At 39.4% G+C, this 26,938-nt stretch overlaps 4 protein-coding genes across 7 annotated transcripts; 2 read left to right on the top strand and 2 right to left on the bottom strand.

Annotated features, from left to right (window-relative positions):
- The first annotated feature begins 579 nt into the window (after positions 1 to 579).
- On the top strand, positions 580 to 9,807 carry LOC137957203 (biotin carboxyl carrier protein of acetyl-CoA carboxylase 1, chloroplastic-like). Its single transcript, XM_068804951.1, has 7 exons — positions 580 to 922; positions 1,581 to 1,634; positions 1,734 to 1,888; positions 2,000 to 2,294; positions 7,121 to 7,192; positions 9,079 to 9,144; positions 9,467 to 9,807. The coding sequence occupies exons 1-7, from the start codon at positions 782 to 784 to the stop codon at positions 9,488 to 9,490; spliced, it is 807 nt and encodes a 268-aa protein (XP_068661052.1). The 5' UTR covers positions 580 to 781; the 3' UTR covers positions 9,491 to 9,807.
- An 879-nt stretch (positions 9,808 to 10,686) lies between these two features.
- On the bottom strand, positions 10,687 to 22,196 carry LOC137943774 (importin beta-like SAD2). Of its 3 annotated transcripts, none has more exons than XM_068789220.1 (22): positions 21,815 to 22,196; positions 20,814 to 20,949; positions 20,648 to 20,735; positions 19,719 to 19,868; positions 18,852 to 19,014; positions 18,566 to 18,750; positions 18,301 to 18,474; positions 17,307 to 17,452; positions 17,083 to 17,206; positions 16,824 to 17,004; positions 15,617 to 15,776; positions 15,494 to 15,535; positions 15,293 to 15,411; positions 14,968 to 15,166; positions 13,558 to 13,689; positions 13,293 to 13,396; positions 13,031 to 13,210; positions 12,724 to 12,863; positions 12,466 to 12,605; positions 12,158 to 12,324; positions 11,866 to 11,989; positions 10,687 to 11,627 (listed from the first exon to the last, which is right to left on the bottom strand). In XM_068789220.1, the coding sequence occupies exons 1-22, from the start codon at positions 21,902 to 21,904 to the stop codon at positions 11,539 to 11,541; spliced, it is 3,033 nt and encodes a 1,010-aa protein (XP_068645321.1). In that variant the 5' UTR covers positions 21,905 to 22,196; the 3' UTR covers positions 10,687 to 11,538. The 3 variants fall into 3 exon arrangements, with proteins under 3 accessions (XP_068645321.1, XP_068645315.1, XP_068645310.1); XM_068789214.1 differs by having other exon boundaries at positions 10,687 to 11,693; positions 12,158 to 12,321; XM_068789209.1 differs by having other exon boundaries at positions 10,687 to 11,693; positions 21,815 to 22,195.
- Positions 22,197 to 23,009: 813 nt separating this feature from the next.
- On the top strand, positions 23,010 to 25,156 carry LOC137957181 (uncharacterized). Of its 2 annotated transcripts, XM_068804920.1 has the most exons (7): positions 23,010 to 23,154; positions 23,254 to 23,429; positions 23,509 to 23,598; positions 23,693 to 23,842; positions 24,052 to 24,249; positions 24,348 to 24,503; positions 24,794 to 25,156. In XM_068804920.1, the coding sequence occupies exons 1-6, from the start codon at positions 23,088 to 23,090 to the stop codon at positions 24,489 to 24,491; spliced, it is 825 nt and encodes a 274-aa protein (XP_068661021.1). In that variant the 5' UTR covers positions 23,010 to 23,087; the 3' UTR covers positions 24,492 to 24,503; positions 24,794 to 25,156. The 2 variants fall into 2 exon arrangements, with proteins under 2 accessions (XP_068661021.1, XP_068661029.1); XM_068804928.1 differs by lacking the exon at positions 24,794 to 25,156 and having other exon boundaries at positions 23,512 to 23,598; positions 24,348 to 24,691.
- On the bottom strand, positions 24,861 to 26,448 carry LOC137957174 (uncharacterized). Its single transcript, XM_068804911.1, has 2 exons — positions 25,569 to 26,448; positions 24,861 to 25,076 (listed from the first exon to the last, which is right to left on the bottom strand). The coding sequence occupies exons 1-2, from the start codon at positions 26,400 to 26,402 to the stop codon at positions 24,861 to 24,863; spliced, it is 1,050 nt and encodes a 349-aa protein (XP_068661012.1). The 5' UTR covers positions 26,403 to 26,448.
- Positions 26,449 to 26,938: the final 490 nt, after the last annotated feature.

The raw sequence follows: 26,938 nt of genomic DNA, 5'->3' as shown, positions 1-26,938 counted from the left end.
GGCAATCTGATTAACGAAGACATGGCGAAAACAAAAGATAAAAAATTGTGAAGTAAATGCCTGTAAACTTCACAAGTCTGCTCTCAGGAACATCACAAAGCCACAAAAACGAGGAAAAAAAATTAAAATTTGGGAGAAACCTAAAGCGATCTTTGAGTGGTTGAAGCTTCGATTTGAGAGAGAATCGAGCAATTGAAAGAAGAAACAAAAAGATTACGAGTGATTATAAAAGGGATGAAGAAATACCGAATGAAGATATCGTTTTGCAGTCATCTTGAACTCAATATCTCTTTGGATTCTTCAGTTTCGATTTGAGCCTCCAACTGTTTGATTCTCTAGCAAATTTCACTGAAAATACGAATTAGGAAAAATGACCACCCGCAGCTCCATTCCCTGCCCGTAATCCATAAATGCCGATCCGTCCACTTTGCAGTGTATCCTTGCGAGTAACTCCCTCGTGGGCCACGAAGACCCTGTGAGTGTGAAACGCGGATAGGCCAGTTGACACGAGTGTGGATCCTCATTTCTCACACGCCCCGGTCTATACTCGCGTCTCTCTGTACTCACGTCCCTCTGCTGTGTCTTTGTTTTCATCGAAACCTCAAGGGAGCTTTTCTTCCGTCGTCTCTTTTCCACCTCTGCAGACAAAAACGGCTACGGACTTCCCGAAACTTCCTTCCTCGCCTTCTTTTTATTCTTTGATTCGACGACCGGAAATCTCATTCTTGCGTTCCTAAAAGAAAAGGGCCTGTGGCTATCTGTGTGCGCTTGGGAGGGAATCATGGTGTCTTCTCTTTCGGCAGCCTCGTCAGTTGTTTCTGTGGCCAAGGGCTCGTCTCTTTCTCCTCAACGCCACATTCGTGGAGGGAATGTGTCTTTCCGCCTGTCTTTGAAGTCGAAGGTCCTTCTCGCTACCTACAAGGTTGGGTGAGAATGTGGCTGTTTTTTATACGTGGCCTTCTGTTTTTCTGTGTTTGCAACATCGAAAATATTATCTTTGACTAAATTTACATAAATGAGTTTTTGAAATTTTGGTTTTTGAGATCTCTCTCTCTCTGTTATGTATAATTGTATCTTGCTTACTGCGGCTTGGAGTTGCATCGGTTCTTTTTTTTGGATCTGTGAATTGTTTTAATAATTAATGCTGCTTTTTAATGGAATTTTATATTTTCTTCTTCTGTTGCTTATTTAACGTCGATTTTGTGTTTTGACAATGTCTGCCGTCTAATGCTGCTTCATGAGAAGACTTGTGAATTTGGACCTAATGAAGAACGTCAATAAATATTTCAATTTTCATGATGAAAGTTGAGCGTTCATTTTTAATAAGATCATGCGGGTTTTTGCATTCGCTGCCTGAAAATGAGAATTTACTCTTGAAATTTCTGTTCCCTTGGGGACTAGATTTTGCGAGGAAATCTTTTCATTACTTTCATATTTTTAAGGAGCATTGTTTGGTTGCAGTCGTAGTATGTCTTCTGGGAAATAGTCTTTCATCTTGATCCGTTCTGTGGTTGAGGTGAACTTCCACGGTATATTCTCAATTATTTGTTAACTAAAATGGTACCTACTCGACGTATTAGGGATCACGATCTAAATGGAACCAATCTGCTGTGCCAAAAGCCCAATTGAACGAGGTAAGCTTCTCTGGGTTTGAAAGTTTGTTGTCTGAGCATTGGATTACCATTTTTCAGCCTTTCTACAACATGTTTTTTTATCAATCTGTTATGTTCAAGGTTCCGGTTGATGGATCTTCTAATGCTTCTGCAACACCTGCTACCAAGTCAGAAGCTCCACTAAAGGAGCTAAAGGAAGTAAAAGCTGAATCTTCTCCATCACTCTCAGAGGCATCGATCTCCGAATTTATGACCCAAGTTGCAAGCCTTGCCAAGTAAGGAATTATTAAGTAGTTCTGGAATGTTAGATTAGTGGCTAGAAATTTATAACGGTCTTGTCAGCATGAAAGCCCTTTAGTATGTGATGTCACTAATGTCTCTCTCAGGCTTGTGGACTCTCTAGATATTGTGGAATTACAAATGAAGCAACCTGACTGTGAACTAATCATCCGCAAAAAAGAAGCATTGCCTCAGCCACCATCAGAACCACCTGTTGTCTCGATGCAATCATCTGCTCCAGCCAAGCAACCGCGATATATATCTGAAGAACCCACTCCTTCCCCACCACCTCTAACAGCACCAACTCCAAAGGCTGTTAAGTCATCACTTCCACCTTTAAAGTGCCCCATGGCAGGAACGTTGTACAAAAGCCCAAGTCCTGGGGAACCCCCATTTGTGAAGGTGATACTTTTGTTTTTTGGAAACATTATATACACAGCCAATTATATCCATGCAAATACATATGGAATTTTTGAGAGAGAGTGTATTCTTTGCATAACATGCTCAAAATGTGTTAGTGCACTTGGAAAGTATGGGCGGTATTTACTTTACCTAAAGTAGGGGAATGACCCATTAAGTATGACATGAGAGAATGATACTCCACTCAAGAGGGTGGAATGTATTCTCTTGAGAATCTTTAAATGAGTTAAGGTGGGATAATGTCATCAAGCAAACGGTTGTTGTTGCCACCTTTTATCTTACACATCTTAACACAAAAAAGGCACATTCTTCAGATAAAATGGATCACCTTGTAATGAACATTAACTTTCTCTTTCATCAAGTGATCTACTTTCTCACACCTAGTGATAGTAATAAGAAATGTAAAACCCCTCTGACAGATCTCAAACCTTCAACTCCCCCACCTGTGCCTCTAAATCTTGACCTTCTAGAGCCTTCTCCCCAGTCCCCCATAAGTCTGAGATCCCCAAAAATCTTCAACAAATCATCTGTCCTTTCAACCCCTCCACGTCGAGCCCGCTGCCATCTCGCTCTGAACCCCAAAATGATGATCTATTTGTTAGTTCCCGAGGATCAACCCCTCCCCCAGAGCTTCCAAATCTTATAAAATGGCACAATACACCCCCCACCCGAACAGCCTAACAACTTCTTACCACAATCCATACCCCATCAACCTTTGCTCAACACCCTTGGCTTCAATGGATCCCAACTCTAGCGGACACAAATGGAGAGTCCTCCAACAGAGGCTCTGTCACCCCCTTTCCCTTTACCTACTCTCGAAGAACATCAAAAAAAATGCCCTCCCGATCCTTCTCTCTCACTTACTCCAGAAGAAGAAACAAAAATAAGGAGAAGAACACCACCCCAGAACAATACTGCCCAACTCCGGACCCTCCCACCACTCCCTCCCTCCCCCCCCACTCCCACCCAACTCCATTGGCTAGGCAACTTCTCTATCATTCGCAGGGAGTGGGTCGCAAATATGCAACAACATATACTGACCCATTCGGACAGTGTCCCTCCACATCAGTTGGAGAAAATGTTGGAGCTAACTTGGGAGTTCTCCAAATACTATCATAGTTCTTCTCCTATTCAAAAGAGGATATTGTCAACATCATGATGGCATGATAGTTCTCTCTTGGAACGTCAGGGGAATCAGCTCGCACTCCAAGCGCGACGTCATCAAAGTAGCTATTTTTTACTGTAAACCAAATATTTTAATCCTCATAGAAACTAAGTTTCAAAGTTTTTGATAATCTTGTTGCTCGGAGTCTCAGGTACAGCTCGGACCCTGAATGGGCAACGGTTGATGCGGTTGGCCACTCCGGTGGCATTCATGTCATTTGGAACCCCAATTCGGTTGAAGCTATATCCTCTAATTCTGGCCTTTTCTCTCGCTTTATTCGGTTCCGAGATAGGACTTTGGACATTCACTGGGCCCTCGCGAGCATATATGGCCCATCTCGTCATGGTGACAGAGCCACATTTTGGGATGAGTTATTGTTGCAAATTCAACAATGGGATTTACTCTGACTTCTTGTCGGGGACTTCAACGCCTCCCTCCATTGCTTCGAAAAAAAACCCCCTACAAAAAAAAATTCCCCCACTATGAGAGCCTTTTCGAAAACTTCTGGCTTCTCAATGATTCTTTTGTCTCCCAACTGAAAGAATGGTGGGAAGAATTTAGTCACCACCCAAACCCTGGTTGGTCATTTCCCTTGAAGCGCTCTAAAGCTAAAGATCCGGCCCTGGGCTTGATGCCTCTCTACTGTTGCTGCATCTGGGAAAAGTTCTATCCGGCGCCGTCTCTTTGAACTTGATCTCCTCGAAGAGCAAAGGTCACTCTCTTCCTCTAAACTCATTCTTTGAAACCATTTAAATTTTGATCTTTCAAATCTTCTTAAGAATGAAACCACTCATTGGAAGCAGCTGGCTAGATTCCGTTGGCTGACCGATGGGGATGGAAATACAAAGTTCTTCCATGCCGTTGCCTCAGCTCGCAGGAGAGCTAACCGTATTATCCTTTATTCTTCTTGAAGACGAGGAGATAACGGTTAGCGTCTCCATTGCTAATGTCCTTGTATAGTTTTTTTCAGATCTCTATACAGAGGAGTGTTTCAATCGTCCTACTCTTGATCAGATCGAGTTCAAACGTATCTTTGCCTTAGAAGCTGCTCTTCTAGAGTGCCCTTTTCTCTTCAGAGGAAATTGATGCGGCTGCACTTGGTCTGCCGAAGGATTGAGCCCCTGGTCCAGACGAGTTCAATGGAGAATTTTACAAAAAATCTTGGGAAGTAATCAGAAATGATGTCCATGCCTTTGTAAACAACTTCCATCAAGTAGGCATCACTCACAAATCCATTGGAGCCTCTTTCATTGCCCTAATCCCAAAAAAAACCAACTCAACCCTCCCTCAAGTCATCAGACCTATCAGCCTAACCACCAGCTCATACAAAATTTTAGGCTGAATTCTTTCCAACTGTCTAAGGGCCATCCTCCCCCGTGTTATTAGCCCTTGTCAAAGTGCCTTTATCTGAGGTTGCAATATCCTGGACTCAACAATGGCAACTCATGAACTACTTCACTCTTTCAAAAAATCCAATCAATCAAAAGTTGTCATCAAACTAGACTTTGAGAAAGCCTTTGACTGGGTCAACTGGAGGCTGATTGATCACTTCTTCGGTGAAATGGGCTTCACCACCCGCTGGAGATTCTGGATGAGAAGCTGCATTTCTAATGCTTCATATTCTGTTTTTGTCGACGGTAAGCCATGTGGGTACTTCAAAGGTACAAGGGGTATCAGGCAGGGATCGCTCTCTCTTTTCATCTTCACCCTTATTGGGGAGCACTTGTCTGCCATGGTTCGATTGACTAAAAGGTTAGGATGGCTCAGCCACATCTCCCCTAATCCTACACAAGACATTGCCCTCCAATATGCGGACGACACCATCTTCTTCTATGAAGGCTCTTTAAATCAAATTCACAACATTAAAGCCCTACTTTACCTATTTGAAATCTCATCTGGCCAGAACGTCAGCTGGCCAAAATCATCTATTATTGGTTTTAACATTGAACCAAATTTGCTAAGCTCCATGGCAAGCTATCTTGGATGCAAAATTGAGATGTCTGCATGCACCTATTTGGGGCTCCCCCTAACCCCTAGATTACCATCCAAATCTACTTGGCACCCGGTCATTGAGAGATTGGAAGGGCGCTTGGCTTCCGGGAGAGGAAAATTCCTTTCCAAACCTGGAAGATTGGTTCTAATTAAATCCTACTTACATGGAATACCCAACTACTATATGTCCATGTTCTGATGTCCTGCTTCTATCAGAGACAAAATCGAGCTACTTAAAAGAAGATTTTTGTGGGGAGGGCCAAATGGCGAAAAAAAGTATCACTTAATAAAATGGGAAGAGGTCTGCAAACCAAAATTCTTTGGAGGATTGGGTATTCGTGATACTGCCACTACTAATTCTGCTCTTCTCCTTAAATGGATCTGAAATTCAACCTCTACCCAGACCTAATCTGGAGAGCTTTAGTAGCTGCAAAAGCTAACAAGCATTTGGGTTGGTGGACAGAGGGGGGAAGGTACACTTGTCTCTCCCCTGCTTGGAAAAAACTTGTCCTGCTTCTCCCTGATTTCAAGAAAGCAGTCAAATGCTATGTCGGCAATGGAACATCAACAAAATTTTGGTCTGATTGGTGGACTAGCCATTCCAACCTCAAAATCAGCCATGAATCTATCTCTATCCTTGCCAGAAATACCGATGCCTCTATCTCAGAGATGTGGTCTGAAATTGGGGGATGGAATTTAAACCTCAGAAGACATTTTCATATTTTGAAGCCATTCTAGCTTCCAATCTCCTATCAAGCCTACCTCGGTCAAACCCAGTAACAAACAAGATACTTTGATGTGGACACCTTGTATAAAAGGGTCTTTCTCCATTGCCTGAGCATACAACTTCTTCTGTAACACATACTCAGCCCAATCAAATCACCCTGCGGCCATTGTTTGGAACTTCCTTGCCCCACCGTGTGCAAAATTTTTAATCTGGACGGCTTGCAGGAATAAAATCCTCACATTTGACTCTTTAATTCAGTGGGGTACCCCAGTCCCAGACCCCTGTGCCCTTTCTGTAAAAATGCTCCAGAAACAACCAATCATATTCTCCTATTCTACCATTATGCCCACTCTATCTGGACCTCTCTTTTAAACAAAATCGGGCTCCAGTACTGTGTTGCATCAAATTTGTCATCCACTATCCTCTCACATTTGACTCTTTAATTCGGTGGGGTACCCCAGTCCCAGACCCCTGTGCCCTTTCTGTAAAAATGCTCCAGAAACAACCAATCATATTCTCCTATTCTACCATTATGCCCACTCTATCTGGACCTCTCTTTTAAACAAAATCGGGCTCCAGTACTGTGTTGCATCAAATTTGTCATCCACTATCCTCTCACTCATTGACACTAGACTCCCAAAGCTAGGAAAGATGATTCTATCGTGTTGCATTGGGCATATCCTATGGGGACTATGGAAAGAAAGAAGTAGGAGGAAAAGGTAAACTAATATATATTGAACAGTTATCACTGTCTTAATTCTTCTTTTGAATCTTCTATTGCCTTGTTTATGCATTCTACCATATCTATCAAGTATTTGAGATTAGGAATCAGTGAATAGAGTATCTAGGCTTCTAGGGTATTAAAGTGTTTTATTAGAGAGAGACTTTTCTCTGTGCTGTAGCTTACACTGATATCTTTCTTAGGTTGGGGATCAAGTTAAGAAGGGCCAGGTCCTCTGCATCATTGAGGCCATGAAATTGATGAACGAAATTGAGGTAACAACTGCTTCTACTTGTTTCTCTTCTTTAATTTGGATTGCAATTAATCTGAACTTGTATAAAAATGATAGGTCCAGTTTGTAGAGACAAAGACAATAATTTGTCGACTTAGATTATTCCTCTTTTGACATTGTTACCATTAAAGGGATCACCTCACACTGCTCTACCAACAATAAATATGCTCTTGGTACATCTTTAGCGCCATTTCTGATAATTTGGTGATGTTTGCACTCAGGCATGACAATCAAATATATCAAAATGTATGGTTATTACTACTTTGTGACGTAAGCTTTTTTAATTACACTCACATGTTATATGTATTGGAGATCAGATTTTAGCTTGCCCATTTCAAAGGTTATTAGAACTTGCTATATTTTTCAACTCATACTGTAATTGTGTGTACATTAAATGGTGACACAAACTGAAAGGTCATACTTAAAATGTCTGGATCAGCATTTTTCATTCCTTTGGTTTGACCTGTGACTGCAAGACAATCATATCATCATTTGATAAAACCTTAATACCATTGTATGAAACAGACTACTTACATAGCTAAGCAAGTTAGTATTCTTGCATTTAAAGCATTTTTTGATATTTTTTTTATCTAAATGACCATATTTGCGAAAACCAGTAAGCAAATTTTCATGTATAATCATTACTATTATTATTGTTTTTGGTTTGGTCAGAAGATTTATGTAAATCATTGACATGTGAAAGCTTCAAATCTGCATTTTTGGTGTTTATGACAGTTCCTTACCCTATTATCATGTATTTCAGTAAATTTGATTGTTGTAACACTTCAGAAACTGAGTTCAATTTTTAGTAAGGGTAAAAGAAGAGAAGGTATAACAGGTTAGTGAACAGTTCATGCACAAACCAATCACCTGGCATAACGTAAATGTCAGAAGAGTCTGGGTTGTATTTTTTTTATGATACCTGATATTGTGACTAGGATAAATTTCCAATTCTCGAAATGCAACTGGCTTCATGTCTAAATCTGAGGATTTTTTCCCTTTTTTAATTTTTTCCATTTCTTGTCTAAATCATTCTCTAATAAAAAGGAATACCTACTATTTTCATTCCTTTCTCTTTTTTGAATGTTTCATCCCAATTTGATGTTTTCTATACATCAGAAAAAGGAATATAAACACCAGTGGAAAGAAGATTCTGTGGGAAAGCTGTCTGAGACTTTCTTTAGTCTTAATCAACGTCTCAATACCTTGTAAACTCACCATATGGAAAATCATTGAAGCCATGTTGTGGCGACCATTTTTTATGAACTACTTTTCCAAACTAGTTGCTTATTCTTTTCTTTTTCTCCCCAGCAGAAGATAGTTGAAATTGGAACTTAATTGCTGTACGTTTGTTATTAAACTTCATGTTATTTGCCCTCTATTAGTTATGGAACTGCGTGCATGATAGTTTCCTCTCTGATGTGGGACTGGAATAAGAAATTCTGGAGGTTCCACGGGAATCAGGATGCCTTTTGGTTGTTAAAAAGAAAAAAAATAAAGTTTTGAAATTAGAATCTTTTTGTGGTTGGAATTATCCTATTTAAGTAAAAATTCTCTTAGCAGTAGCCTGCACATTTTTGTTGTTGATTGCAGTAACTGTGTTTGTTCGAGTCTTGTGATTCCTGATACAGAGCTTTTTGAAAAAATAAGGTACTGAAAGTCAAATTTTTCGTAAATTGCATTAGAAAAAAAATGATGCTGAGCATATGATTAGGTTGATGGGGGATGGTTTGTTTTTGCATTTGATACACTTTTGACTAATTCTATTGCAGAATTAGCCTTGCTTATTATTGTTATGTTCCGACATCTGCTCTCTGTTAGTGATATTAGAATTTGCTGAGATTTGAGTGCATATCATTCTTGTGATAGGCTGACCAATCAGGCAAAATAGTTGAGATCCTTGTGGAAGATGGCAAACCTGTCAGTGTGGACACTGTAAGTTGCAATCTCTCTATTTATTCTTTTCAATCCTTTTTGAAGGGAAGGCAGCTAAGGGGAACCTCGTGGAAAAGAAAATAAAATGAGAATTTGACCATTATTATTCCTAAAAATAGTTAGTGAAAAAGGAGAATTTGATCATTATCTCATTTTTACTAACTATTTTTGGGAATAATAACAATTAAATCTTCATTTTCTTTTCTTTTCTAGGGGTTCCAAACAGACCCTGAATGGATGCCAGTCTCGTCATCCTTATTTCATCTTTTATTTCAAAGCGTCAAGCTTCAGTACTGAAACTTCTGAACCATTTTGCTTGCAGCCACTGTTCATAATCGAACCGTAGAAGAGGTGTCAGCCCATAGCTGAAGAAAATTTTTCTTCATAGACTGTAAGTTGCGGATTTGCTGGGAATGAATGGGATATATAGAGGTCCTTCCCAATCTATAGTCGAGCTAGGATTGGATATTAATTTATTCATAATCTCTTGTTAAAGAGCATTTTGCTTTTTAGTTATAAATAATGAACAATTTTCTAGAGGAATTTGTCCATGTATTTAGTAGTCCAGTGTTCAGAAATTACTACGGAAGCTTTGCATTGAATATCTTTTTGTGAATCTTTTTAAGCAGAAGCACTTTATATAGCTTCTATATTTTCAGGCCAGCCCAATTTGTTCAAGTTCTCTCTGAATTCTCTTAACTTAGCATGAAATTTAAGTATGTCTAACACTATAATTAGTTGCTGTTTGATGATCCTGAGAAACGGTAAAATAACTTGTTATATGTAATAACTATTCATAAGGCATTGGGCAATGGACATTGACAAAATGGTACGTTATCATATAATCTTGTACCGAGTACAAAACATAGGAAGGTGACCACTTGATTGGTAATTGAGCCTTGAGCCCATAGACTTCATCACCTCTGATTGCAACTACTTCAATCTTAAAAATTGACACGACTTTAATGTGAGAGATGTAATTTCTTTTGGACTGGAAATGATAACATTTAGTATTTTATTTGATGCATATAACCACATTTGATAATTCATGTTTTCTATTGAGTTGAGAAAGGGCTGTCACTAAACCAAATAACAGGACGCTTTAGCTAGAGCTCGAGCTCAAACTCAACTCAAATAACATTTTGTTGGCTATAACTCAACTTGAATTCGATTGGATTGTAAGGTAAGAAAGATGGCACTACCCCTTGTCGGTTCGATAAAGAGGAGAGGACTTTATGGAAGGAGGTGCGAGACAGAAGCGGAAGAAGAAAATGTGAGGAAAAAAAGAGAAAGAAGGGAAGAAGAAGATGAGAAGAAGAAGAAAGACAGAGACGTGAAGGCAAGGGAGAAAAGTGATCAAGTTTGATTATACTGTAGTCCATTATGTTTAAAGTGTTTGTTGACACTTCTCTTCCGTTGTGCCGGAGTTCTAGACTAAGAAAAGAGAGTCAGAGACTCAGAGCCCTTTCCCTACCAAGGAAGAGTTAGGTAAGAGGCACGGGTCAGCCTAATCGGATGAGATTTTCCAGCTTCCACATCTTTTTTAAAGGAACAGCCATTAGAAGAGAAACCCCCTTTGTATTGACAAGATTAGGATATGGCCAGAAAACCTGGCTACCTATATACATCAAAGGAAACAATAATAAAATACCTTTTACTAATATTAAAATCCCCAAAAACCAAAAGAGGGGATTTAATCCTTCCATCTTCATCTTCGAAAAAATAATAAAGGGCTGTCTACATACAGCAGGAGGACCAACATCAACATGAGCCAAGCGCGTCAGTTCCAAACAAGACATAAAAATGACACCACCCCCTCCGCCAAAAAATTAAAAAATAAAAGACATCTTTCACAAACAATACTTCCCCCTACCAGATAATAAATACAGACAAAGGCCACATTTCTTTCTGATAAATAATCATTCATATACACTCTATATTTGAAATATCTCCCTGTTGAACATCCAAAAAACAGGTGAGCATTTCAAAAAACAATATAACTTAAATGATGCCAAGGGGAAATCTTCTTTCCCCCGCCTACTAGAAGACTTCTTGAAACCCAGACAAAACCGAGACCGCTAGGCACATTGACCCACCATCATAGAACATATCTCGAACCCCTCAGACGACACCCCCTCATGGAGCGCACTCTCTCTCTCCCAGACTTGACACACTCCCACAAACGAAAAAATGCTCCCTAAACTGTGGGAGTATCAGGCCGCTCACTACACACAAGGAACCTGTGATGACTCTCAATCATCTCAACCCAACATCATGGAGATCCCCCCCACTCCCCCGAGCTGGCTCTTAGCTTATGTCACCCACTATCTAAATGGACTAATAAGAATCAAAGAGAAGCAAACTTCAAGCCTCATCATGCACACTCAAAACGAGTCATGAAGCAGCAGCTGCCTTCTCCAATTTCTCTTTCTCAATCTCAGCTCGCCTCTGCTCAGCATGCTGAGCCACTCCACTGGCAAGTGCTGTATAATGAAAGTCCAGGGTCTGCATCAGACCTTGAAAACGTGCAGGATATGAAATTTGCACAGCTGAAATAACAGTTGAGTGTCAGTGACAACACAATCGCCAGCTTTTCAAACAGGCAACCAATGGGTATGCTATGCCATTTACCCACTTCATTACAGCATACAATAGGCCCCAAGAAGAGGGTCAATCAAACTAAAACTAAAAACTGATTCACACAGGATAATGCAGTCTTACCTTTCATAGTATCTACAAAGAAAACAAATGGGTCCACATCATCTATAGGTGAGTGCAGTTCCTCATCATCACTATCATCATCATCCGAATCGTCGTCCTCATCCTCTGATTGAAAAGCCCTTGCCTGAATGCAATACCAAGAGGTAAGGGATTTTTTTCTTGAAAGTCCACAAAAGAAACCTTTTTTGAAATAATGCTGACAAAAGACTTGTTAAGGCAGGGGATATATGAGTGACCCAGCAGGGAGATACAGGGAGGATCTGACAGACAAAAAATGAATATATTTGCATACCTGAGCTGCTAGCTTCTGCAACTTAATACTGTCAGCCTCATCCCCATCATCACCATCGACTCCCATTTCCTTGTCTGACTCTTCCTCCTCATCCTCATCTGTTTGGAAACCATCCATATCATCATCATCATCATCATCATCATCACCATCTTCCTCCTTAGCGGCTTCTGACCATAAGTAATGAAAAAGTGTAAGAAACAGACAAAAGGAATTAAAATCCTGTGTCTGAAAACTTTTTTAACACAAGGATGGTATTATCATTTATAAAAATAAAAAATAAATAAATAGTCCAGTTACGTAGTTTATACCTGCAACTTGATCCTTGTAAGCAACAAGAAGGTCAAGAGTAGCTTTAAAAACACGACAAAGTGCTTCACCAGGCAACTGCTCCACAGGAAGCACGAGAAGTGATGTCAAACCCAAGCTGCAAACTTTCTTGTCATGTTCCCTGAAGATTACCAAAGCAATAAAAAACAATTAATAACTTGTAAACAAACTGCAAAAGCTGCATTCACACACAGATGATAAACAAGCAAAGGAAACATTTATGAACATACAAAGGGTACCTTTTAAAATTTGCACAGAGACCACTCTTTTTTACTTGTTGCAACATCTGAAACCAAAGGTTGAAAGCTTCCGTTGCAACCCCAAATTTGTGCAGTATGCTAAGTGTCAAAGATGCATTATAATATAGTGCATCAGCAATCTGTGAAACAAAGATCCAGACCATCAGTTAAGAAAAAGAGAAAGTGCTCCATAGGATAGTTTCACATCCACTAAGAAACAGGAAAAAAGTAATAAATTGCATTTGAGAATAAGTGCACAAGCTTTTAAGATATAATATAAATTTTCATATTGGAATAGAAAGTTCACCACTTGTATAAGGAGACATTTCAAAGAAGACTTCTCAGCTCGACGCAATCGGTCAATTGTGATTCGGAGATAAGGTTCAACCCATTGGTCCACCTGACCCTTGCAGTTTTGAAACACCACTTCGATAAGCTTAGGTGCAGGCTTAATATCATTGTCCATCAAGTTATTGTCTGCCATAAGCTGCATAGCAATGACAACAGGTTGGTCAATTGCATGAGAATAAAAATTATAATAAAAAAGAATCAGGATAATGGTTACTTACTGATGAAAGCATGCTCCAAAGGCTTTGCTGATAATCAGGATCCTTGGAAGAGAGAAAATGTGCAGTACCTCTGGATATGTAATTATCCAATGGAACCAATATATCTGTGTAGGAATGACAAATTTAAGACACCAAAGTACACCAAAGAATGTGAGCACAAGATAGAATACGCATCAATGAACATAGCAATTATAAATAACATGGAAATCAAGAAGCACAACAACATTTGGAAATCCAAGATAAACATTAACAAAGACAATCTTACTTGGAAAGAAATCTACAGCCCATTCACCTAATGCTTCCATCATCAAAGGCCACAGACTCCACATCTCCAAAGAAATTGTGGGAGAAAAGAATGTCATGTAAGAAACAATTTCCAGTACTTCCTCAAAAACCTCTGCATAACAATACAAAAAGATCCAACAATACAATTAAGTAAATAAATGTTTGAAGACATCGTAAAAAACACATGAATCATTCCAAGGTGTGTTTCGAATTACAGGAGCACCATTTTTTTTCCATGTTATTTCTCCAAAATTAAAATAGTAGGAAGAAGAGTAAACAAAATATTCTGCTACACCTCCAACATTGAGCTCCTTCACATAAAAATGGCAACAAAGCCATTATGATCTTTTCATCTTGTAATATAAAATAAAAATACTCCATTTTTACTAACTTTTTCATCCTTCACATATAAAAAATAAAAACTCTTTTGTATACGTTCATACAGACACCTTTATTCACTTTTAATTTTGTCTTGTTGTTGAACATGGCAAGAAAGTTATTTTGTTTTAATTTTTTGTCATACCCAGAGTTATAAATTTGGACCAGTTGGTTGGTTGGTTAAACCAGGATTAATTGGACCCAGTCACCTCCCCTGATCATATATCTATAAAAACCAAGAGGAGGCTAAAACCCAACAGATCGCTCTAGCACGAGGGCATTACCCGCAAGGCACAACAAAGAAGGGACAAACACTCCCCTCCGCTCTGTTTTTGGCATTGGCAGTGACTCTTCCCTTGTCAGCACCAAAAAGGGAGAAGAGGTGATAGCCTCCCCCAGTCCTCTCTGTAGATCTAGTTACAGAGAGGGGGAGGGGGCAGCAATCCAACCCGCTTCTCATCAGAACAACAGGGGAGCGGTCTCTTGCCCCCGACCCCGCCTTCCACCTCTGCAGTAATATACTGGGTGAGAGGGCTGAAGCCCAGCCCAGCCCACCCCTCACCTTTCCACAGGTGGGGAACAGCCCTTACTGGCAAAACAAATATCAACCATAGATAGAAGCTTTTTTAATAAATGATGAACATAACTTGCTCAAAGAGTCCATAAAAATGGCAACAGGATGAAGAGTAATTTACATAACATTTCTTTCATATACTCTTATACATGTGGAAAGAAAAACCTCCCAGATTACAAGGGCCAACATTGATGATAAATAGCAATCATTGGGTGCAAAACAAAGTGCGTAGATAAAATCATTGTTTGCTATAGATAAATAGATGAAAAACAAACTATTCAACCAAATATAATTGGGAAACCATTTTAATCAAAAGCAGCTGTTCTAAGCAATGCAGTAATAAAGCATATTAATAACAGGAAGTGAGATTCTTTCATTTTTCAACATAAAACAACTAAATCACATAAGTTGAAGTAAAATGCATCCAAGTTAGGATACCTTGTCCATCTGTAGTAAGCATCCTGTGCATTATAGGCAGCAAGGTAGGTTCAACTTCTGTGAAGAGATGAGGAAGCCTGCTGACAGATTCCAGGATTGTGCTTATGGCACGCAAGCAGCCAACAGCAGCCAGAGCACCCGGATCATCAGCATCTTCTTCAGTTTCAGAGGACTCCATGCACTTCCAAAAAGCAGCAGCCTTGCAACAATAAGTAAGAAAAGAAGTCAAATTATAAGTTATGATTTAAAAAGAGCAGGACTTTTTATAATGATAGCAAATAATGTAAGATGAACGCATGTAATGGCTAAAATTTGAGTAAATCACCAGATTCTGGCATAGCCCAAGGGCATAGGGTGCCATCTCTTCCCCAAACTTGTCCACAATGGTCTCAAGAGTAAATACAAGATCCTCATTCTCAACCTCATTCATGAGTTTAAAGAACTCTGCAAATGGCCCAAAAAATGTCACAAAACAATGGGCAACAAAGAAAAGGAGCTATATAACCAACTAAAACCCAATAGGTACCATCAAGTAATTGTGGGAGAATCGGTCGGATTTCATTCAAATCTGCACAAAGTAACATGATAATACATCAGAATTCTTCTCTGAGAAATTATCTAACATATAATTACCAAAACATTTCCCAACCTTTGCAAGCTTCAACAAAGGAGCGTAAAGCAAACACTGAGTCAACACGCACAGGAAGCTCAGGATCCCGTAACCCAGCTACAACACTATGTAAGGCTTTACGGAAATTGCTCTGATCAGAAAAGTTGACGTGTGCATACTGGCCAGCAACCCAGGCAGCCTAATATTTTTTTCAAAACATACTATTAACAACAGAGCCAAAAATGCATATCTAAATCTTGCATAAGATAATGAGTCCACTAAAAGTAGTATACATTCAGTCAACATTACTTTTTCCTAGCTACTATAGGAAAACTACCTAGGACAATTTGGGGAGTTCCATATCAAAATCAAGCAATCTGAACCATTCGCTGAAACCAGACACAAACGCCCTAAATCAATTATATATTAGCTAGACTAGTCACTGGTAAGCAATAATTATACAACATCAGCTCGATTTGACAACATATCCTATGATCATCTATCGCTAATAATGACTCTAATAGTCATCATATCCTCGCAGAACCTTCCCCAGCTAATTGAAGTTGGTGACACTACACCTCAATCCTGCTTTATCATTTATAATACCCTTGTCAGAACAGTTCATCAACCAACATGGCCTGCATATTTCGAAGCACTACTATATTTCAGCCTCGTAAAACATGCTCAAGCCTTTTAGAATGACTGTTTAATTTTCCCGTCTATTAAGGCTACTTGTAGGTGCTCTCATGCATTTTTTGATAAGGTATTATTTCTCCTAATTTTAATACAGATCCATCTCAACATCTCAACCTTGACTCCATCTATCTTCTAAAGCTTGTCTTTTAACTACTCAAGATGCACTCCATCGGGCATGATTGGTGGGATAAACAACTGGTACAGTTTTCCAGTAGCACATAAAACGCTAAACTCCACTTCAACCATCCAGCATTTACTGTGTTACACTTAATGCAGTTTGGCCTTCTATGTAATACTGAGCCTACATTAAAAACGACCTCTTTCATCAAGCATTTATCAAATCGTGCAAATTTGATGTGAGGCCTCTAACAGCAATAGCTATGAATATAATATATCAATTGTTTTTAGTCGCTGATTTTGTTAAAACCATGAAGAAAATCATGCAGATGAACAAAAATAGTTAATCCGTCAACTAATGAAAGGAAAAGAAGGTGGCAAATCTTATGAATCATCATTCAACAACACCATCACATAAATAGTTTGCACAAACCTTTGCTCTTAGATGGCCTGCAGGGCTGCTAAATTCAGGGAAGACATGCTGCACCAACATCCTCTCGAGCTCAGACTTATACGGTTCAGTTTGCTTCAATCTATCGCATAATGCTCCTATAGCAAGAAGTGCACCATCTTTTTGTCGATAAGGTTTGTACTCTACGGGTGCTTCATCATACCTAAATATCAATATATACATATTTCTAAATATTGGACCTCCAACCTTAAAAAATGAGCACTTAAATGAGTTCAAATACCTCTTAAATATCTCTACAACAAATTGAATGAACTTTTGAAGGTTGCCCTTGCCTCGCTTCCTTACCAACTCACTAACAAAATCCATTGATGCAGTTCGAGGACTGTATAAATCTTCAATGATATCTGCATAGTAGAGGAGGAATCTTACAACGACAGCAAAATAAAGAATGAAAGAACATCCAAGAGCAATTGAGAACTAAGTATTTATTTTCTACAAACTCACCATAACCCTTCCTTACATATTCATGAGGGTCTTCATTCCACAGTCTTTGATCATTATCATTGAAACACATAAGGGGAAAAATTATCTCAAAAAGAAGAACATCAAGACGTGGCTGCAGCAACTGGTACATATTATTCTTTGAAATACTGCATATAAATAAACAAACAATGAGGTTTGTTGTCACAGAAATACCATAAAAATACTATAAAACACCAACGCACAAGTGGAGTCCCACAACTAAATACTACCAAACAATGACATCAGAAGTTTATAATTATTTTTTCTTAACAATTATATTAACAATACAAGGCATCCCTATAACTTTATTTCTTTTGCCAACTGGGAATATTTTAATGAAAAAACAAGGATAAAAAGGGGACTTGCCTTCTACAAAGAGAAAAAACTTTGTCCATATTTGGTGAATCAGAATAAAAATTGCAGTGAAACTTAAAAATCATAACTTTCCCTTAATAAATCATGATTAGTATAAAGCAAATGGAGATTCTAAACACCCAATATTGATTTGGCCTTTCACACATGCTAACATATTTTCGCCTGACAGTTATTTCAGATACTCCAGGAAAAATTAATAACTAACCAAAACACAAATAACACAATAAATAAAAAGTGCTGTAAAGCAACATAAATGCAATGACAGCAAACTGAAGATACATCACATAGACTTACAGTATGGCAATCAATAAATTTCACAAAGAATAGTAATTCATTATAGCTTTATGCATGAGACTTGCATCCAGAATTCAAACAGATTACACGAGGCATTATATAAGGTATGAGTGTATATAAAATTCATTATATCCTCAAGCATGAAAAAATATGTGACAGGAGAAAGGGAACATTATTGCCAAAGAACATATAACCCCCAACATATTCTTATCTTTTTGCTTAAATAAAATCTCAATTAAGGGAAAGACAACTACATGAAGAGGAAATACTTGAATCTAATGATCATCAAGATCCACACTAGACTAACCTACTACTCAAATACTGGAGAATGAGATTTGTAACTCTATCGGGCAAATATCCACCCACACGAATCACATTCAGCAGGTTCAAGTGGCATTCCAAAATTTTTCCAGCATAATTCTTCTGGAACATTTGAGCAAAAGCTTTATTCTCTGCTTTCTGGAGTTTCAAATCTCCAAACCTGTGGAGCAATGGCATCTCTTTTCAAAATTCAAAATCTTGTACTATAATGAGAGCCATATTAACAATTAATTTTTCATACAAACACTCACCTAGTATACAAACGGTTTAGTATATGAACTGTCCATTTTTTCACCTTCCACCAACCCCAAGATTTCCTTTGTTCTGGATCAACTGGTTGTCCTTCTACAGGAACGGGTCTTTCAAGTACATTCAAGAATAAGATCATCCAAGCATTGAAAACGTTGGGATCAAACAGCTGCTTTGGTATCTCTAACTGCAAAACAAGAAAAAAGAAAAAAAGCAGACACGAGTAAGAGAGAACGTAAAACAAGTAGTTGAGCCTCGATAAGGATAGGTAAGGCAACAGACACATACATATATTGATGACCAGAAGATCTTGCAAATGAGTTTGATCAACTCTGCAACTTCCAAGGGTGGGTTCACAATCTGAATAAGTCTGTTCAATATATTAAGTAGATGTGGAAAAGTCTCATCAACAATAAGATAAACTGGTGTCCGCTCTTCATCTGATTTGAACCTACAAAAATAAAGACAAAATACAAATTTAAATAAATCCATCTAAAAATAATAATTCATAAATATAGTAAGAACTAGACAAAGGATACATTTCACTACAAATCAAGAAAACATAGCATAATTTCAAAATAGGCAGGACAAAAAATTAAAAAATGATAATTTGAAATAATCAAAATTCACTTAGAAACGTTAAAGGGATCATTTGAATCTAGGATACGAGAAAAACAGTCTATAAAAGTCACCATTCGAGTTCCTAATGTCCAATATTCACACTATGTTTCCAAAAGTTTCTCAAAATATTCAGATTCTCCAGAATGTTCCAACAAGAAACTAGTAACATGTTCCCTCTTTGCTGTTGTTTTGTATAGCTTGCTGTAACTTTGGCCTTTTTGACTGCCTGTATTTGCTTCTATTTGCCTCAAATCACTACTCAAAAAAAAATAAAAAATAAAAAAAATAAAAAGAAGAAGAAGAAGAAATGTAAACACTTAAGAATGTTCAGATTACCATGCTGTGAACCAATCAGGCACTTTCTGTGAACATGTAGAAGTCTAAAAATAGATTCAAGAAGCACACTTTTGTTTATAATGATGAGAAAATTTTCTTTCATGTCTAAAGTATTACATATTGCAATAGTTCAAACAATCAAAACATTCACAAAAGTGTGTTATCTACAGACTCAGAACGAAAGCTGCAGATACTTACTCATATTTCCTGGAAAGTATTCTCAAGACATACAAAGCACCATATACTTGTTGATCCTGTAAGTAGTGTTTTATCCAATGGAGAAGACTGAGCCACTGTTCAGGGTAATCAGCATGTATTATTGTTTTGAGACACTCACCAAGCTGTACTCTGTATAATACACAAAAGATCTGAGACAGTCCAACTAATAAAAGAAAAAATAGTAGACCAAAGTGAATGGCAGCAGTCAGTTCTTTGGCTAAGTATTTTATGTAAGTTATTTATCTATTACATAAACAAGGTCATAAAATAATAATTAGGTGCAGCAACTGTGATATCTGAAATTCAATGTTTTCATTGACTCTAAATTGATTCTGAATCGCAAGCAAATGGATCTAGTTACTTTGAATCAGCACATTTGATTTCACACCACTAAGGGAAGAAGGAAGGATAAGCCCCAGACCACAATATAAGACAGCTTATGGCATGACTTCTTGAACAATGACTTAAAGAGTTAAATGATTTCTTTCTCATATCATTTCTCGCACAGGCAAACCCTTAACAGTCATAAGCTCAAGTTGCAGCCATCAGACATTACAAATAGCTCATAGTTGTCCTGAACCAACAAATAATAAACAGAAACATCTTCTACTTACGCCCATTACCTAGGGACTGAAGCAAGTAAGTGGCTATCGTTGTATGAATTATTAAAAGATGTTTGGTCCTAATAAGATTGCCCTATAATGCACAATTCAAGTAGCAAAATCCACCACATGGGAAACCAAACACCCAAATATAAACTTGCTTGTTATATGCATAATCTCTGATGCGTTTCAAAGTTTTAAAATCAGAAAAAAATTCAATTAGATACTATATAATGAATACTAAACACAACTACAACTGCCACCAAGGATCTTTATATGCACAATGGAGAAGTTGCTATATAGTACCTTAACAATGGGGGAATTTGAGCAATAAACCGAAGAATGTTCTCCCTGACCATGTCTTTATCACTTGCTGATATTTTACTCTGCTCACCTGCGATAAATGAGTGCCTTTATTTGAGCTATCAAGAGGCAGATTGAAATAGAAGTAGACATCAAAGAATACACACACCTGGCTCATGAGGTGACCAGTTTTTTGCCACAAAATTCTTAAAGTGTATACTGGCCACCTGGCGCACAGCCATGTCACAGTTGCCATCGACAATAATCTGCAACAGCCTCACCAAATGCTGTGGAGTGTACTGGAACTGCACCCACATGGCAATAATTAAGAATATATATAACTGGACTTAATGGAAACAACAACCTCGGATGCTGTAGGAATGCATGTGCCCCACATAGACTGCTAAAAGACCTCTTATACTGCTAGAAGAAGACCAGCAGTTATATCAGATGTTATATCATGGAAATGCAAGGTTGCTCCATTGAAGGAGAGAGAGTGGGAGAGAGAGAGAAAGAGAAAAGCCACGCAAGGCAGTTGAACTTTTCTGAAAATGTACAAGTCACTCATCCCCTGTGACAAGTATGCAGCATGGTCGTAATAGATTAACTATGATGACTAGACGATAAGGACTTCATATCTCAACGTGTACAAGGAATGTGTACACTATGTCCAAGGAACTGCTTAAACTTTTACTCCAGCCAAAGAAACACAGTTACAATGATCAACAATTCCCTCCACAACAAATAATTCAATTCGACTTAACAATAAATAAAAATAGGGAAAGAAAGGAATCGGAAGGAAACTACTAAAAATTTGTGAGAGACCTTTCCATCAATCAACATAGATTAAGCAATAGTAATAATAACAATATATAAAAGCTATTTCTACTCACTGCTTAAGTCTGACCCAGTGCTGCAGTCGATTGGATTAAATATACCGAACTTCGATGACCAAAAATTAACAGCGAATACGGAACTAATCAGAAAATTACAAATTCTCCACGTAAAGTACGAACACTTTCTAAACCGACTGAATGCGAGCAATGAGTTCACAGAGGCGTGAAGCTTACTCGATACAAAAAATGAATAAAAATTTTTGGAACTAGAGTATCCACGAACTCGGATATCCAATGAAACAATCTCAACAAAAATCAGCTTAACATAATGCACCTGATTAAGGCTCTCCTCCGCCGCCTTCCTCTCCTCCGGATGCGGACTCAGCGCTGCTTGTAAAATAACAGCAAGACTCGGCAGATCCATAGTCCCAAAAGAATCCAAAAGAATCACAGCCTGGTTGATCAGTGACGAAGAATCAAACAGACAGAAAATCTCTCCAAAGAAAAAAGAGAATATACGGTTCCTCGAAACGGATGAATGCAAAGAATCTAGGGTTTCGGAATCGAGCTCCGAGAAGATGCAGGGAAATCTTCCTCGGAGCGCAGAGACTGCGTCGGGCGTCGGGCGTTCGTTCGTGCGTGCGTGCGTGCGTGCGTGCGCGCAGAGTGTGAGAGGGCCAGAAAAGAGGGAGGAGTATTTAACGTTAGGGTTTGGCTTGACGAGTCACGAAACCCCGGAGCAAATTGTTGACCCGAGTGAGACCGATCTGTGTCTGGTCGCCGGCTCGGCTCCGTTCCGTTGCGGGAAGGGAATCTTCGGCGAAGGCCGGTGACTTTTTGGTTAAGAGTTGCTTGCCTGCTCTCGTTTGTGTAAAAGAAGGGCCCCACTTGCCAGTGTTGCCAGTTGCTACCATCCAAGAATCTGGCTATTATTTGAATTTTGTGTAGTTGAATCACTGCGGTTGAAGCCACGTAGACTGCGCCTATCCGGCGGCTAGGGTTTAGCGATTGCTGGAAACATCAATGATTGGGAATTGATTATTGAAGGAAATCTTTCAAATTTCAACGTGACATTGAGGTTAATGGTTCTAGATGCCCCTAAAGGGAAAATATATTGTTACTCTTGATCCACTTATTATAATAAAAAAATTTGGAGAAAAAACTATTTTTATTTGGTAATTAATATGGAAAATATTAATTGAAAAATAAAAATTATTGGACCAATTTTCATGTTTATTCAATCATTTTATTGAAGCAATATAAACCTTCTTTTTTTAATCAAATTTCACTTCTTGAGGGTCAAGATATATCGAGGAAGAAGGCCGTCAAAGCCCACTCAGACAACCCAATGAGTGGCCAGGTGCATGAATTCGCTGAACCGCACGGTACAGGAATGCAAGTCTCATCTCAACCACCAGTTTTGCCGTTCATCATCAAGCCACACAACAAAGTGGAGCTGCTACAGTCGACAAGTAAAAGGAGAAGCCAGTGGCCACGAAAATCGAAATAAAGCACTCTTCTGGAAATGGACATCCTCTCTTTTTCTCTTTTGCACATCGCCTCCTCGCTCTCCATTTCCCTGGTAATCGACGCTAAATCCGTTTGAAATGGGGGAAGTTGCGGCAGGCGTCTTCTTCACATGCCAGCAACTGTTATCTCCGTCACAAGGAGCAGGTAGAGTGGTCGATCAGTTTGCTCACAGTATGTATGTATTATTTGGCATTTTGCTTAATTCTCCACCCTAGATTCGTAATTCCGGTGATCTGTGCGCAGCGTTCGGGAGAGATTGGAACGTGAGACGGCAGTCAACGAAACGTGCCGGAACGCATGGCGCCGTCGTGATGAGTCTTGAAACGGGTGGCAATTCAAGATACGGTTCTTCTTCGGGCAAAGTATCCACATTTCGTTCCAGTATTGCCACCGATTTGCCCCTCTATGAATCTCCTGAGGTAGGACTGCTGTTCTGTCCTTGTGTGGATATGAAGACGATGCCACTGTTTACGTATCGTATTTGTGTGACGACATTAGCAGGCATCCTTTGATGAATATTTAGAGGACCAGGCGCGGGTGTTCCGAGCAATGTTTCCGGACGAAAATAGGAGCCGAAGGCTGAATGAAGTGAGCTGCGTTCATTAATTTCTCTCTTTAGTTTCTCGGTCACCATATGTCCATCAGGCCCTGATTTTATATAATTAAAAGCCTGTTCTCGCAGGAGGAATGGAGAATTCAGATGCTGCCTCTGGACTTTCTCTTTCTGTCAGTGAGACCAGTTATTGATATGCGCTTGAGATGCAATTCCCACGCCAAGGTTTATCCACCCGGAATTCCTCACACAGTTAACAGAGTCCTGCAACTTAAAGCAGTAATGTACCGCTACTTTGACCCACAACGATTGACTTGGCGGCTTAATGAGACCGATTACCGAACAACTTCCCTTTGATTTCCCGTTTCTACTTCATATTTCACGATTTCAATAGACAACATCAGGGCATCCAATTTTTCAATTCCAGCAAAAAAATGGGGGCAGTGCCAGACAAGAGTTTTAATTTTGATATTTCCTCTATTTTGTAGACAAGATGGGAACTCGGAGGTCTGGACAGCATGGTGAAGCCCACTCATTTCGCATTGGGCGTGCAAGGAACACTTTACTCACAGAAGCAGGGTCTTCGAAGTCGTCTTAAAGGTCGACTGGAAATGAGCATCAGTTGCATCCTTCCTCCAGCATTAGCTCTTGTACCGGAGGATGTTCTCAAAAGCGTTTTAGAATCGGTCCGTAGGCTACTGAAATTGCACAAACCGGATACTCTCATCTTATTGAACTGAATTGACCGTAACAAATGCTAATCTTGTGAAGATGATTAATGCAGATGCTGAGCAGATTGGTCGAGAACATGAAGCAGAAAGTAAACCAGAGCCTGGTTTCTGATTTCGGAAGCTTCAGGAGGGAGAGGCTCCGATTGGCATCTTCAGAGTGTCAATCTGTTTCTCCGGCTACCGCTGTAGACACATGAGGAAATCCCAAGGTCATCACACTTCTAAGCTCGTAATAGCTAACTCCATTTTGTTGCTTCCCTTTTGAACTGGCGAGCATAACCCTGTATATCCACTATGTATAGTATAAATCAGAATGTTCTTTGTCAATTTTCAGTAACGATGATTGGGATTTGGTCTTTCCATGAACCCACAATAATGGATGGCACTAACTCTTAAAGGATGCAATACTGAAGAAACAGAATTTTTTTCTAAAGTTCTCGATGAGAAAATGATAATACCCTTTCAAATTCAACACATTAACATCAAGAAGTTTCCACAGATTTCATCCTACTGTAATCTACAAATGTCAACCAGGAGAAATGCCAAAACAGGAGAACTCGACCACATTATTGGACCCCTATGACAGCCTTAAGGAATCGAAGCATAACAGTCGTTTGGGCAAGATCGGAAGAGTCATCTGATGAAGCCGGTGGTTCCACTCCTGTGAAGACATAAAGAGCCTTAAGTTCCTCCATGAAGGAGACCTGCAGATCTGCCTTGTACCCAACTATCGTTCGCAATGCATTGATCTCATTCCATGTCTCCTCCTCTGGGTACAAACCCTACAAAAAGAAGAGACTGGTTGGCTCTTTATCTCTAAACTATACCATGCTTGTTATTGGGCTTAATACTTTTTAACTGATCAGATGAAGCACAAAATCATGTTGAAATGCCTGCAAACTACAACTCTTCAGCAGGAAGTAATGGACAAATTGAACTAGTCAACATTATCATCACCATCAATAACATTGGTTAATTCAGTTGGTTGATGCTTGAATAAAAAAGCATTTCTACTTAAAGGAAAAAAATTCCAAGTTTGACATTAAAAAATCCAGTTTTTTGTTTTGTAGGTGACATCTAGTATCTCTATGATCTTCAAGAAGCTGGAGAGAATAAACCAAGTAAACTCCAATGAAGTTAGTGTTAAAGTTGGGTCTAGGTTTATCCTATAATGACTAGACGAAATTAATTTATGTGGGACTATTCCCACTACACTCTTCCACATGTCTAGGTCTACACAAATGAATAACAAGCATGAGACTTGAACCCAATACCTCCTTGTCATCATCAATCGTCTCTTCAACACTGCTCTGCTGCTCCCTGCCAGTCGAATCCCCTTTCTTAGCATCGGTTGTCAACGGCGAATCCCCAGGTATAGCTCTTTCATCAATTTCATTCCCATTTATTTCTGTTTTAAGAACTTCACTCTCCTCCGCCTTCTCTGTACCACTCGGCTCGCCCTGCTCGCGACCAGTATCATCATATACATCTGTATCAGATGTCCGTGAAGCAGCCACATGCACGTTTGCTTCATCGACCGCCGCCTCGTGCAATTCGTTTTCCGGTGGTATAGCGCCACCTTCGTCTACAATATTTCTGTCCACTTCATCCTCGCGTGTCTCGGGCTCCTCCTCCCGATCCACATACGCCGCTGGAGAAGCTCCGCTAGATTCATCTTCTCTAACTTCCTTCTCATTCTTCGCATCGCTTTGCTGCCCCGTATCTTCAGCTCTTCCTTCAGGCAGCATCTTCACCCTTTTAGCTCCCACCATTTCCCCATCCAACAAATCACTACCGCCACCAGGTCGTTCTGGACATGGCTCCTTGCACAGACCTTCTTCTTCGCCTTCCGCTTCTTCACTTATATCATCTTCGTCCAACATTTCGAACCCTTCCGGCTGTACATAGGGAGCGGGTAGCAAGTAACGCATGACCTTCTGGTTACAGACATAACCTGCAAAAACCAGACCAAAGGGCACGGAGAAGGCAAAGCCCAACGCGGAAACGACCATTAAAGGAGGGAGAATCACCGGAGCAGAGGCGATGGCTGCCCCAGTAAAAGCGACTTTCTTCCCCAAATTCCATCCAGCGTTCAAAATGGATATCATCTGCTCGTATCTAAGAGAAGTCACTCGAAACACTTACAGAATTCAATCTTCCTCCCCGTCTGGCTACGAGTGGTAGACGCTGAAAACGAGAGACATTAGAACAGTAGGGAAAGGATGAGAAGGTGTTTATAGCTGAGCTGGACTGGAGTGACACGCGGCCGATGGATACGTGGAACACCGCACATTTCAACGTGTCTGTAAACGAAGAAATGCAGTGGAGACGCACTGCAAGTGCTATCGTCACGGGCCTCACGACTGTGTTTATCTCGGCTCTCTGCCGTGTCTTGTCATTCAGGAGGAGCGACTAGCCAGCAACAAATAACGGAAAACTTGCCGGAGTCACTGATGACGGAGTAATAAGAGACCATAGTATTTTCATCCACCTAATAATGTCGGAATCTACATTTTAGTGAAACGTTAGAGCCATCGTGGGGCAACAATAATTGTAAGACCTAACTCTATTTTCTAATAAGACCCATTGGAGTTGATGAGCTTGTCTTAGATTGTCATATTTAACGATGAGAATTTTATTTGGC

Source organism: Aristolochia californica, unplaced genomic scaffold (assembly GCF_029961685.1).
Source record: "Aristolochia californica isolate CCGP_79_NKW_82.1479 unplaced genomic scaffold, dmAriCali1.0.hap1 SCAF_1, whole genome shotgun sequence".
NCBI classification, from domain to species: domain Eukaryota; kingdom Viridiplantae; phylum Streptophyta; class Magnoliopsida; order Piperales; family Aristolochiaceae; genus Aristolochia; species Aristolochia californica.
Note: the sequence above shows the minus strand (reverse complement) of the source record. Positions and strands in the feature narration are given on the sequence as shown.